At 40.6% G+C, this 15324-nt stretch overlaps 1 protein-coding gene across 1 annotated transcript in view; it reads left to right on the plus strand.

Annotated features, from left to right (window-relative positions):
* Nucleotides 1-3783, plus strand: part of MDM1 (Mdm1 nuclear protein) — a 42462-nt gene extending 38679 nt beyond the window's left edge. The window contains exon 16 of the mRNA XM_056130753.1: nt 3431-3783. Within this exon, the coding sequence (XP_055986728.1) occupies nt 3431-3438 (8 nt within the window). The 3' untranslated portion in view covers nt 3439-3783. The remainder of the gene's footprint in view (nt 1-3430) is intronic.
* The last annotated feature ends 11541 nt before the right edge of the window (nt 3784-15324 follow it).

Below are 15324 nucleotides of genomic sequence, written 5' to 3' on the forward strand. Positions count from 1 at the left end.
ATTCAGTGGGCTTTTTCTGTATTTTTGTCACTGTTTCTTTTGAGGTACAGAAACGTCTTAATTTTTGTTTATGTTTTTTTCCACTTGCTTGGGCAGTGGTGTTTAATACTTAAAGATGCTTTTAGCTTCAGTATCATGGAGGGTTCTGCTCACATTTTCCTCCATGTACCTTATGGATTCAGGTCTGAGATTGAGGTCATTAATCCATTTTGATCTGACTTCTGTGCCTCGCATTAGACAGGTCTGGATTAATTTTGCAAGTAGCTGTCTAGTTTTCCTAGAACCATTTGTTGAAGAGACTTTCCTTGCTCCAATTGACATCTCTTGCTTCTTTATCAAAGATTAAGTAATCATATATTTAAGAATCTGTGACAGTATTCAACTCTGTTTCTTTGGTCTGTGGGTCTATTTTTATTTCTATTCCCATGCTGTTTTAATTACTACTGTGTTGTAGTACAGTTTGAAGTTGGGGAGGGTGATACCACCCGTCTTCTTTTTCCCAAGGTTTTCTTTAGTTATCCATGGGGGTTATTGCCCTGGATCTTTATGGAAGGAAATCTGAACTCCAAGTTAAAAACTGTTAAGGCTGATTTTGAAGATTAGGGGTAAATACATAATAAATATACATACCATATGGTGGAAAAAGTTACATGATATCTAATCGTGAATATCTGAATTTTGCAGAGGACACATCTTGAATGACTGAGATCACAGAGTAATTGAATCTAGGTTTCCTTACTCAAAATCTACCCATGATACCTATTCTGGAGTGTTTATGCTGAAACCTCCTTATTGTGATCTTATTCTCTCATTGATTCATTTGGGACCTTAATTTTTTAACTTGACTTTTTAGAAGACTATTATATGAGATGCTTCCCTTTCTAGTTAGGAAAAAAAAAGTATTTAGGCATTATTTTATTGTGTAAATAGATTCAGCCAGAATACAGTGAGCAAACACGCCAGCCAAGTTTGTCCTTACAGAAGAGTAATGTTGCTATTGGGTATTCAAGAAGCTTAGGGATGGATTATATGACTTTGCTGTAATTGTAAACACCCCTAAATTATGTGATTATGTTGACTTTTGGAAGCCCACGAAAGGAACAGATTTTTTTTTTCTTTTTGGGTCACACCCAGCGATGCTGCACAGGGGTTACTCCTGGCTCATGCACTCAGGTATTACTCCTGGCGGTGCTCGGGAGAGACCATATGGTATGCTGGGAATCGAACCTGGGTCGGCCGTGTGCAAGGCAAACACCCTACCCACTGTACTATTGCTCCAGCCCCAGGAACAGATATTCTTAAATATGGTAAGTCATCCTAGAATTATTTGTATCTGGTTTTGATAGTTTTCTATGTGGCAGCCTTATCAGCATGCTCAGGGCCCAGTCTGACCAGCTACCATCATCTGTGCCTAATTGAGCTGGCTACTCCGAGGCTGTTGCTCCCAGCTGAAGAACAATCTCTGTCACTGAACAGCGAGGGCTGTATCCTGCTGGGCTGCAGTGTTGGAAGTTGGGGAGTCAGCATGGCCCTCAATCTTAATTTATAGACTAAAGCATGTCAGTGTTACTACCCTTGTCCCTGTGCCCATAAACTTCACATTAGTATTTATTCTGCACTTTTATTTGTTCATGTGTCTCATGGTGAATAGAAATACAGAAGAAAAAGGTCTGACCTCTCAGCCTTCCTTTTTTTCTCTTTCAACTTCAGAACAAAACCTATTAAGCATAATGTTTTTCTCAAGAAGGGGGCCAGTCCCTATGGTAGGTGACTGTTTCCCTTTTACCTGTCTTTTCATTATGGAAGTGGCACCTACTTTTCTCCACTACTGCCCATACATGAATCCCATCCATGACTTCATGATTCCCTGGACCCATATCATCATGTCCTTGGAGCGTGAAAGATGCAAACTTGGGTGCTGTGGTACCTTTGGAAGTCAGTGTGAGGTTAGTAGTAATATTTAAGGAGTTCACAGTTTAAGCCACAGGACGGATAATTGGTAATGTTGGGAAATTGTTCCCCCCTTCCCCAACTGCTCTGTAACCTGTAGCATGCTGGAGCTCAACTTTTTTTTCCTGTCAATTTTACTAGTTGATTAAATATTCATAAAATTTGTGAGTAATTTATGTACTATTTACCACAGATAGTAGTAAATACTACCTGTACAGATAGCTATTTGTAGTTTGAGATTGGCCTTGATGTATTTAGCACGATGGATATAAGTAAATGCTTGGTGTATTTAACACAGTGGAGATAAATAAATACTATAAATCAAGGCTTCCTTTTTCCGTCAAGGCAGTTACTAGCTGATCACAGCAGCCACTACACCTGTGTCTGCTCTTCTTTGCCGTTGCGTCAGAGAAAGCAGTTCACATCAGAAAGGAGAGAGGCAGTTGAAAATAAGCTGTATACGATTTATTCCGTTTACATCTCTTTTTTTGTATTGAATCACCATGAGATATAGTTACAAAGCTTTCATGTTTGAGTTTTAGTCATACAATGATTGAACACCCATCCCTCCACTAGTATACATTTTCCACCACCAATGTCCCCAGTACCCCCCACCCGCACCCCCAACCCCACTCCTCCCCCTGTCTCTATGGCAGACAATTTACCTCTTACTTTATACTTTTGGGCATTATGGTTTGCAATACAGATACTGAGAGGTTATCATGTTTGGTCCTTTATCTACTTTCAGCACACATCCCCCATCCCGAATCATTCCTCCAACCATCATTGACTTAGTGATCCCTTCTCTATTCCAGCTGCCTTCTCCCACAGCTCATGAGGCAGACCTCCAACTGTGGAGCAATCTCCCTCGCCCTTGTCTCTACTGTCCTTGGGTCACTGTTCAATACATCATGGCTAGCTTGCCTGGCTTTTCTGTGCGGGCGAGTTACTCTTGGTAGCTTGTCAGACTCTGTGAGAGGGGCGGAGGAATCGAAATTGGGTCAGCCGTGTTGGCCGTGTGCAAGGCAAATGCCCTACCCACTGTCCTATGTCCTTGGGTGTTAAGTCTCAAAATATGTTATTTTATATTCCACAAATGTGTGCTGTCATTCTGTGTCCCTCTCTTTCTGACTGCCTACATCTTTGACTTGCAAAATAAAGTACTTTCGTTTTGTTTCCATCTTGGCTAAAATTTTTAAAAGGCAAAAATAGCAGATCATAGACGGAGATTACCCACGAACTGTAGAACTAAACAGAAGTTGGGGCTTGGAATATATAATTTTCCAGCTGATTCTGATAGGTAGTTTGGGAATCGCTGGCTTTGAGTTTATGATAAACTGTGGCTTAATTCTACTCAATCTTGAATAATCTTTGAATCTGTGTTTCTTAAATTTGCAAGATTTAAGATAGCATGACTTATGGTCTGTAAAGATATTTCATATATGCTCTCAAAATGTTTAACTCAAAATTTTTGTTCTAGTGTGCTGAAGGCAGAGGTTTAGTGGAAGAAAAAAGGGTACTTTGGAGGAACTAGATTTAAGTCTAGAAAGCAGGAGGCAATGGATCCTGAAGTTGAAGCGTTTCTCGTCACTGCCTCTCCATGATGACCTACATTCAGCTCACACACTCAGTTTGGGACAGGAGTGCTGAAATGATTGGACTGTTTCCATTATGTGGTGAAGCAAGAAAGACTGATTACAATGTTGTGGTTCGGTATCTTGGGAAAGTGGTGGAATACATTTCCTGATACGTACTAACTGTATTAGTGTAACAATGCATTGGAGATGCTATCACATATGAGTCAGGAAATGTGAAGATATAGAATCTATGATAATTACAGATGAAAGGAAAGATAGTCCTGGTTAGCCCCTTAACTGAATGTACTATGTGTATCTGTGTGTGTGTGTGTGTGTACACATACGTACATATGATTTTCTATGTTTACTGATGAAGTAAAATATATTTGGAATATAAATATAAAAATATATTTAAGATGAAGTGCATAGAACTTAGGAGTTTTGTAATTTTAAGAAGCTAAACACATTTGCTGTATATGGGAAAATTTAGAACTTTTTACTCAATTAAATGTCACTTTCAGAGTTGAGGGTGTAGGTATGTCACACGGGAAAATTTTGCCCACAATGAGTACCTTAGCATTCAGTGTTCATGTGAAAATGTTATTCAGGTCAAAACAGTTAAGACTCTAGAAAACCCAAAGAAAGTGGAAAATATGACAGCTCTAAATGAGTTCAATAAATAATGTTATAACATTAAACTTGTAATTTTGAGAAGATATAATGCCCATTGTGCTTTGTTAATTAAAAAGCGTAACTTGTCATTAATACCCTAGCATGGTAGATTAAATTTATTACTCTGAATTATAACTGCCAAGTCTTTTAAAATCACATATCATTGCTCTAAGAACATTTCAGTGTTTTGTTATTCAGAATTAAAATGAGTGAACTGAGACGAAAAAATCAGATTTGACTCAATGTGAACCAAAAATATATAGAATAATAGACATTAATATAATAGCATATACTTTTTTCTTTATTTTGGGGGATGCGGTGGGAGGCACGCCTGACTGTGCTCGGGGTTTGCTATTGGCTATGTGCTGAGGGGTTCCTGGTGGGCTGGGGGACCATATGGTGCTGAGAATCAAAGTACATGCAAAGTAAGTGATTTAATTTTTGTCTTATAACTCCAGCCCCTCTCGTTGATTTTTAAGAAAAAATTATATCTTTAAAGATAACTTTAAGTTATATGCTTTAAAAAACCTAAATTTTTGGTATGCATATATAATATATATTTTTATATACTGATATATCTATCTGATTTGTGTTGATTTTTTAAACGAGATTCAGTGGCGGTGGAGGAGGCAAGTCTTGCCTCTCTGCTTGGGGATCACTCTTAAAGATTCCCGGGACCACATGCCAGGGATTAAATTGGGGTCATCGATATTCAAGGCAAGTGCCTAAACCCTCTGCTTTAAAGAAGACTTTCTTTGTTTCTGTCTTCTGGCGTTTCACGGATCCATCCAAGATAATATTTGCTTAGAATTTACCTTTGTTTTGGCCTCATAGTGTCCAAATCTCAATACAGGCATGGTGATGATATGAGGCCAAAATTGTGTTTGAGTATAAAACTGTATTTTCCCCTGGGAGAGTTACTCAGACTTCCGTTTTATAGATTTAAAAAAAAATTTATTAGGGAAAAACCATGAGGTACAGTTGTAGACTTACAAATTTTTGTGCTTGGGTTTCAATTATACAATGATCGAGTACCCATCCCTCCACCAGTGCCCATTCTACACCACCAGTGACCTCAGTATCCCTCCCATCCCCCCATCGCCCCCATCCCACCCTGCCTCTGTGGCAGGGCATTCCCTTTTATTCTCTCTCTCCTTTTGGGTACTGTGGTTTGCAAAAGAGGCATTGAGTGGCAATCATGTTCAGTCTATAGTCTACTTTCGGCATGCATCTCCCATCCTGGGAGGATCCTCCCAACACCCTTTACTTGGTGCTCCCTTCTCTATCTGAGCTGCCTTTTCCCCTAGCATCATTTTATAGATTTTTTAAAATAATCTTAATGCCTCAAGGAAGCAGGGAAAAACAAAGGCCTACAAGTGTTATTTATTTTGTTTTTATTTTTCATGATCTTATCATTGCTCGGCAATATTCACTGTATCACTGTACGGTGCCACCTTGGAGCTCTTTTAGGGTCAGGGGAATGAGATTCATCATTGTTACTATGTTTGACATATCAAACATGCCCTGGGGGGCTTGCCAGGCTCTGCTGTGCAGGCAGGATACTCTCAGTAGCCAGCAGGTTCTCCAAGAACGAGAACTAGACAATAAGAGGTCTTTTGGGAACTTGGTTTTATAGTCTCTGGATCTTGGCCATCTTGGCCACCAGGATTACCCGGTGCTGGGTACAGTTGGTGGGTGTAACTGCCTAGCTACTGGAAGATGGGGGATATGGGTGGAGGAGGCCCAGTCCCAATCCAAGCGGGATCTCAGCCCTGGGTCCCGCATGCCTGGGTTCCTCTACCGGTTCCTTCATGCATGAGGCTCGTCCGAGCATGTGGAGAGTGGTCTTGAGCCAGGCTGTGACTGGGTCCCGGAAGTCTTCAGCTGCTGGGGCTCTGCTTGGGGCAGGGAGGGAAACTCAACCTGCCCTCCTTTGAGGGGTCCTGGTGAAGTCTGTTAAAACAACAAATATCTGGCAATATTAATATTATGGAATTTGGGGGAAGGGATTAGCCTCACCCCTTTGTGTGTAATTGTGTGCCTCTGTGTGCCTCCTCTCCCACCTGCAAAGCTACAAAGCCCTCCACCACTGTAAACACCTACCCCCTGCACATTCCATCTATGGTAATCAGGATAATCATCCAGTTTTCTTTCTTTTTTTTATGTAGAAGTACTTGAGCGGGCCCAGTAACGTCTCCATTGTGACAACTGTTACTGTGTTTGTCATATCGAATATATCACGGGGAGCTTGCCAGGCTTTGCCGTGTGGGTGAGATACTCTTGGTAGCTTGCTGGGCTCTGCGAGAGGGGCGGAGGAATTGAACTCGGGTCAGCCATATTGGCTACTTGCAAGGCAAACACCCTACCCACTGTGCTATTGCTCCAGCCCCAGCGATCGAGCAAGCTACTGAAAGTATCTCGCCCGCATGGCAAAGCCTGGCAAGCTCCCCATGAGATATTCGATATGCCAAACACAGTAACTGTTGTCACAATGGAGATATTACTGGGCCCACTCGAGCAAATTGATGAACAATGGGAGGACAGTGACAGTGACAGAGCTTATATTGTCCTAAGAAAAGCAGAAAAAAAAAGCAGTTGAAAATAAGAAAAGCAGGAAAGAAGCATTTGACAATATCCTTGATACATGTACAACTAATCTTGTCCAAATAGATTGTGCAAATCTAAATTGGAATATGAGACAAATTGAACACATTGAACAACAAATTCAACAAATTGAACAACATTGAAGCTAAAAGCATCTTTAAGGATGAAACAGAACTGACCATGCAAGTGGAAGCAAACATAAGCAAATGGGACTACATCAAACTAAGAAGCTTCTGCACTTCAAAAGAAACAGTGACCAAAATACAGAGAGTGCCCACAGAATGGGAAAGAATATTTACCCAATACCCATCTGATAAGGGATTGATATCCAGGATATACAAGACACTAGTAGAATTGTACAAGAAAAAAACCCTCCAACTCCATTAAAAAATGGGGAGAAGAAATGAACAGAAGTTTCCTCAAAAAACAAATACAAATGGCCAAAAGGCATATGAAAAAATGCTCCACATCGCTAGCCATCTGGGAGATGCAAATTAAAACAACAATGAGATATCATCTCACACCACAGAGACTGGCACACATTCAAAAGAACAAAAGCAACCAGTGCTCGTGTGGTGTGGGGGAAAAGGGATGCTCTTTCACTGTTGGTGGGAATGCCCACTAGTGCAGCCTTTCTGGAAACAGTATGGACAGTCCTTCAAAAACTAGAAATTGAGCTTCCATATGACCCTGCAATACCACTTCTGGGAATATATCCCGAGGACGCAAAAAAGCACAGTAGAAATGACATCTGTACCTATATGTTCGTTGCAGAACTGTTCACAATAGCCCAAATCTGGAAACGACCCAAGTGCCCTAGAACAAATGACTGGTTAAGGAAACTTTGGTACATCTACACAATGGAATACTGTGCAGCTGTTGGGAGAGATGAAGTCATGAAATTTGCTTATAAATGAATAGACATGGAGAGTATCATGCTAAGTGAAATGATTCAGAAAGAGAGGGACAGAGAAGGACTGCACTCATTTGTGGCGTATAAAACAACATAACATGAGGCTGACACCTAAGGATAGTAGATTAATGGGCCATGAAGATTGCTCCATAGCTGGAAGCCTGTCTCAGGAGGAAAGAGGAGAAGGCAAGCTGGAATAGAGAAGAGATCGCTAAGAAAATGATGGCTTGAGGAACCGGTAGGGATGGGAGATGTGTGTTGAAAGTAGATAAAGGACCAAACATGATAACCTCTCAGTGTCTGAATTGCAAACCATAATGCCCAAAAGTAGAGAGGGAGTAAGGGAATATTGTCTGCCATGGAGGCAGGGGGGAGGGGCAGAAAGGGGGAGGGTATACCGGGGATATTGGTGGTGGGGAATGTGCTCTGGTAGAGGGATGGGTGTTTGATCATTGTGTGACTGTAACCCAAACATGAAAGCTTGTAACTATCCCATGGTGATTCAATAAAATTTTAAAAAAAAGAATATGAGAGAATTTCAGAAATGTAATAGCATTAATAGTTTTTTATTTATTTTTTATTGAATCACAGTGAGATAGACCATACAAAGCTGTTCATGATTAGGTTTCAGTCATACAGTGTTCCAACCCATCCCTCACCAGTGTACATTTCCTAGCACCAGCGTTCCCAGTGGCCCTCTCATCACCTCCACCCGTGCCTGCCCCCCCCCCCCACCAGCCTGCCTCTATGGCAAGTGGAGGTGCTTTTCTGCTTCTCTCTCTCTCTTTCTCTCTCTCTCTCTCTCTCTCTCTCTCTCTCCCCCCCCCCCCTTTTGGGCATTGTGGTTTGTCCTACAGATACTGAAAGGTTATCAGGAATATCCCTTTACCTACAGTCCTTTATCACTAATCATCAGGGAGATGCAAATCAAAATAACAATGAGATATTATCTCACACCACAGAGATTGACACATATCCAAAAGAACAAGAGCAACCAGTGCTAGCACAGTTGTGGGAAGAAAGGGACTCTCCTTCTTTGTTGGTGTAAAAATCAACTGGTCCAGCCTTTTTGAAAAACAATATGGACATTCCTCAAAAAACTAGAAATTGAGCTCCCATTTGAGGGTATACTGGGGATATTGGTGGTGGGGAATGTGCATTGGTAGAGGGATGGGTGTTTGATCATTGTGTGATTGTAACCCAAAAATGAAAGCTTGTAACTATCCCATGGTGATACCTAGCAATACAATTTATGGGAATATACCCTGGTGTAAAATCTTAGCACACTGAAGGTTGTGTGTTCATGGGCTCACTGGACGGCACTATCTCACCACCTGCGTTTGGTGCTCTTGAGCCACTTGTGTGGCCTGGATCAGGACAGCTGTTGGCCAACGGCAGACGAAGGAAGAAAGGAGGGTCAGGGTGGTCGATACAAATTGTAGTTTATTCCAATCCTCTTCACTCCTGTCTCACCTCTGCCTCCTTCTCTCCTGGGCCCCAATCTGGAACCCTTTCTCCTTCTGGCTCTGACTCTGGATCTCTGGAGCCCATGCTCTCTCACTTCTGACTCTGTTCTCTGAGCTTACAGTCTTAGTTTATATAGCAATCACGTAAGGCAGTGACACAAAGGTGGGTTGAATATTGACAAATCAACAATGAGAGGTAAGACCATTCCTCTAGGAGATTAAGTCAAGGATAAAATCTCATCTAAAGAGATTACTCTAGATTACTAGGAAATTCACTCAAGGGTGGGATCCTAACAAGGGTGTGTTCTTTCCTCAGCTAGTAATCTACTTAAATAGTTGTAGTAAATCTACTTCTAATATTTCTAGCAATGTCATTCTGTATGAGCACAGTAAGAGATATAAACATCTCACTCTACATTCTGCAGTCCTCAGGACAGGTTAGTCTTCCTAGCCCCAGCATGGACCTAGTCTTGTCGTTACTTACTTTTGGATCATGATAGTATTTGCCATGACCATGCCCTCAACTTATAGTTGAATATCGTGGCACTTTGGCCTGGCCCATTTTGGTGCCAGGGTAGCTCACAGCTTGCCTTGGGCCCATTCAGTCCCTCGTCGGGACCCTGCTTTTCGAGTGCAAGAAACTAAGGGCGACTGAGTCAAGAAGGCAGATGCCCAGGAGTAAATATTATTCGGAGTCAATCAACTCCCATGTTACAAAGCATAATATTAACTGTCTTCCTGTGTCCATACAGAAAGGACATTGCTTACAATACAAGTTCAGTGTCCTTAGATGGGTGTGACCTGATAAACCTAAGCTACCTGAGGAAGGACAAAACAGTGTTATCCTACACCCTGGGGACCTAAAAACACAGTAGAAATATCATCTGCACTCCTATGATCATTGAAGCACTACTTAAAGTCCCTCCCGTTGATCGTCGATTTGCTCGAGCGGGCCCAGTAACGTCTACATTGGAGACTTTGTTGTTACTGTGTCTGGCATATCGAATAATCTCGGTAGCTTGCCGGGCTCTCCGAGAGGGATGGAGGAATTGAACTCGGGCTGGCCATGTTGGCCGCTTGTAAGGCAAACGCCCTACCCGCTGTGCTATCGCTCCAGCTTACCATAGCCATATTCTGGAAACAACTTGAGTCCCTGAGAACAGAGGAATGGATAAAGAAACTATGGCACATACACAATGGAATACTATGCAGCTGTTAGGAAAAATGAAATCATAAAATTTGCTTATAAATGGATGGAAATGGAGAGAATCATGCCAAGTGAAATGAGTTGGAAGGAGAGGGACAGATAAAGAATGACTGCATTCATTTGTGGTATATAATATATACAATAATAATAATATTAGAAGACTAATATTCATGACTAGAGAAAACAACACATCAACGGTTGGAATCAGCCACAAGTGTTTGGGGGGAAGATGGTAGGTAAGATAGAGAAGAGGGAACAGTATGACAATAATAGTTGGAAATCTTTGAATTTTGATGGATACAAATCAAATTCTTGGCTATGAAAAGCTGGACAAGGTACTTCTCAAATCTTTAGTGAGTATGTCAGAGAGCAATAATAATCCTAGATTGCTTCAAATGATTTTAGTACAATAAAGTAATTCCATTTTTATGAAGTACTTAATAATAGTTACAACTCAGTAATTACAACTTGATAAAGTTTTTGTTTTCAAAAATTTCTCTAACTTACAGGACATCAGAGATACTGAGAAGAATAAGAAATGGTGGGAAAATCATATTTAACAATTTTAAGTTACAAAGTGACAGAGGACATGAGGTCATTGACCTGAGGCTCACCTCTAATAGGGTCACTGTGAAGACAGGCGTCATTTGTCTGCTCCACTGACTCATTCTGACCTCCTACCTAAATGGGACTTGAAAAAAGAACTTAGAAAGGGAGGAAGAGACTATTGTTAAAAGCTGAAACTACAGAGGTACATGTACACTAGAGATTAATCAGAGAAGCATCCAGTATAGGAATGTCCTCTTTTGGAGGGCAGGGAGGTTGTGCTCCAAGACTTACTCCTGGCTATGCTTAGGGATCACTTCTGGAGTTGCTTGAGGGATCATCTGTGATGTCAGGGATCAAACCAGACTTGTCATGTGCAAGGCAAGTCCCTTAAATCCCTGTTCTATCAATCCAGTCCTACGGTGTATTCGTTAACTCATTACTGTATTGGATAACTAGAGTTTTGTACAATTGAGAAAACTCTAGGTGCACAGTTTTCAGTGCTGAGTTTTGAGGGAGCACCACGTATCTCTGGGTGAAGGATGCTGGGAAGGAAAGGGAAGAGATAAACAGTGAAAGCATCTCCTTTGCTATCCCCTTCTGCCATGGAAGTGGTAAGGCCTAGGTGAACTGTTCCTCAGTAGAAAGTCAGCAGGGATGTGAAGGGTAGAGGGAACTCAGTGTCTCCTGTTGTATTGTTTGTGGGTTTTATCCTCTGTTGTCTGATTTTGTGAAGTCAAGTTAAAAAAATTCTAGTACTGTTCCACAAATAACAACTTTCTAACAACACACAACTTTTTCAAGGGAATGGTAATTGGCTAAGGGATCCATATCTACATACTACAGACTAAATGGGATAAACACCAGAAATTTATTTTCTCTCAGTCCTGGAGGCTAAATGTCTGAGTTTAAGGTGTTGGTAGGTGTTTTTTTTTTGTTGTTTTTTTCTTTTTTTTTTTTAGGATACCTTCCTGCCTCCGTCCATGTCTCAATGTCCTCCCATTATTAATGCTTCAGTCAGATTGAATGGGAGTCCATCCAAATAGCCTCATTTAAAATAGATTACCTCATTAAGAACAATATTCTCAAGAACATTCTGGAATATTGGGAATTAGGACTTCAACATAAGAATTTCAGGGGTGGAGGACCTTATTAAGCCTATAGAAAGTATATATAAAATTTGAAATTTAAGAGTCAAAAACATACATTTAAATTGTAATTCTATCAAATTATCATTCTGGAACAAAAATCCCACAAATAACCCTCCTCATCCCAGTCAAATAAAACCCACTTGGAACTAATGGAAAGAAAGAAAACATCTTCTAGATAGAGAGGTAGCAAACCACTGGAAATTTGTGTGCCAGAATAAAACTATGTACCAGTGCTAAAACACAACATATCAGCTCCATGTCAGGCAAAAAGTATAAATGACTGTGTCACTTCTTAGCAGAAGGGCTTTAAAACAGCAACCCCAAAGTTCCTCTGACCACGATAGGCATGAGAAAAAGTTCAGATTTGTCCCATATGGAGAAGGTCTCAGAAGTCTTTAAAATTTAAAATAGGATCTTACTTAAAGGACTTTAATGATGAACAATCAACCAAGAAAATGTACATCTCAGCAGTAAGAGTGGAAAGGGTACAAGAAAGGATGAAGTTCCTACAATCCCCCCCTCCCACACTGATGGTCAGAAGCTTGGAGACACCCCCTCAATATGATTGATAAATAAATGGATGGATCTTTAATTAATTGTAATTATCCAGTGATCACTTCATTCTACCATTCACTGGAATGGGAAAGATAGTTGTATTTCTTGTGGAGAAAAAAATTAAATACTAGTTGTTTGTCTTTTTGCACCTGAGCTTGTAGCCTGAACATTATACTCATCATTTGAACTTATAAGAAAGTTGAAGCAGTGCCATTTGGGATATCTACATGAATAGTTGAGAACCACATCTCTAAACCTTTTTAATTATAAAAGTTATTAACATTCCATAAGTAAAAGCAAGGAAGAATTACTGTTTTATTCTTAATAAAGCATCTCCATGGGATTGTAATAGTTAAGTACAGTCAGTAGAGTTTAGACTGAGTTCAGATTTACCACAAGGATTATACACATAGAATCAAAGAAATGGCATACAGAAAGCACTCAGCAAATATTAGCTATCATTTAAAGAGAGGTTAATAGTAATCAATGCATTTTATGTGATACCTTTTGTCTAAATTTTTTAAACCATTTTTGTTGATTTATTGTTATTTACAATACTGCTAATTATATTTTCATGCATATATCCACCATCCAACACCATACTCACCACCGGTGTCCCATGGACCCCTCCTACCTACTCCTGTTGTCTACATTCTTAATCTAATTTTCTAAATGATATTATGAGTTGTCTCCTATCAGTAAGCAAGTTAAGACCAAGATAAGTTGGAATACAAAACTAGATCTTTGAACTCGAGAGCCCTGTACATTTCTCTCCACTGTTTCAGAGAAAGGGGACAAAGGACACCTATATCTTTCTTTGAAATTAGTTTCAAAAGAGAGTTAAATGCTAGAGTTAGACTGCTGGTAAGAGATTCTGGCTCTAAATTGCAAGGACAGTCGCACTAATCTTTATTATTTGAAGAATTAGTCAAAATCTAAAAGGTTTTAATTAGAGAATAAAGAAAAATCAAGTTTATTCTGTCGGTAAAGAGGTCATTAATATAATAATAATAACGAAGAAAGCAATTACAATGAATCTATGCATTTTTATTTAAAAGAAATATCTTACTCTTTTACTCCAAATTGTATTTTCCAGGTGTTTATTACATCAAAGCTAGCAATAGTAGGGTATCAGTAAAGTTTCATTTTAGTTATGCTTGGGGAAAACCCAGCGGGCTGTTTCATGAAGCCAAAGCTGAGGCACCTCTCACCTAATAGCAGCTCTGCAAATGCCAAAGTGGTGACTTAGACGGAAGCATTCCACCTAATAATCTTGTTCTTTAAAGCACAAGCTGAGTTGTATTCCTTTGAGTTTGCAATCATCACCTTTAATCAGTCATCAGTTGATGGACATTGAGGTGTTGGAGTGGGTTATCATATCTTGCTGCTGTAAATGAAACTGTAAGGCATGTCAGACTCCAAATTTATGTTTTTATATTATTCAGATAAATACTCAAAAGTGGAATAGCTATTATATCAGATGACACTCTAGCCTTAAATTGTTGAGGATTTTTCATACTGCTTTCCATCATGCATTCCCCATTTAAACTCCCACCAAGTGTGTTTTTTTTCCTAAACAGCTTCAACAACACTTGTTAATTCTCATCTTTTAATAATAATAGCAATTTTATCAGCTTTGAAGTGTTGTATCCCATCTTATTATTGACTTTAATTTTATTTGTGACAAAATAAATGGAACATAAGAGAATTAAATGAAATAAGTCAGAAGAAGAACCCTATCTTATGACTCATGTGGAGACAAAGAAACTAAACAGAGACAAGGGAGAAAGCTAAATGTTTGCTTGCCTGCAAGATAAATGCCTGAATATATTTTTTGCATACTTATTGCCCACAAGTACTGCTAAGTATAGCCCTGGATGCCACTCAAAACCAGTTGGGTGACTGCTGTGCCTTTGGTTGGACCCCAACAACTTGGGGCCAAATTTACCAAGAAAATAAATGGCTAAAAGTTAGGTATATGGGAGACACACCCACAAACCACTTTGAGCTCAGCTATATAATTGGAAGCAAGGCCTCTCTGGTAACTGATCAAACTGCTTAATGGCTATGATCCCAGAGACTCAGAAATAAATCTCGGAACCCAGAGGCTTTTGGCAGAAATGCGTCTGGTCCCCACAGTAGGTTACCATCACCAGGCCACCCCAGGTGGGAATAGTTTTTGAGCCTTGGCCTGTTCCCCCCGGAGGCTCGGTAGCTGCCATACTTCAGAGGCCATTGGACAGTCAGGTTAGGGCCCGCAGTGATGAAACACTCAGGATCTCATGGGATGGGGGTGGAGCTGGTCCTTTCCTCCCCATCCCAATGAGACCCCTAGTCGCCGCTCATGAATGGCCTCTCTGGCTCCTGATCAGGCTGCTTAATGGCTATGATCCCGGAGACTCAGAAACACATCTTGGAACCCAACAACTTTTGGCAGAAATATGTCGAGTCCCCATAATAGGTTAGCTGTGCTGGGCCACCCCAGGGGGCAAAGTGTGCTGTCTCTCCGCCTGCTCCCCCTTGGCGGCTTGGTGGCCGCCATCCTCCAGAGGCCATTGAACAGTCAGGTTTGGGCCCACAGTGACAAGACACACAGGGCCTCATGGGATGGGGGTGGAACTGACCCTTTCCTCCCTGTCTCAACGAGATCCTGAGTGGCTGCCCATGAACGAACGGCCTCTCT

This window comes from Sorex fumeus, unplaced genomic scaffold (assembly GCF_029834395.1).
Source record: "Sorex fumeus unplaced genomic scaffold, SorFum_2.1 ptg000081l, whole genome shotgun sequence".
NCBI lineage: Eukaryota > Metazoa > Chordata > Mammalia > Eulipotyphla > Soricidae > Sorex > Sorex fumeus.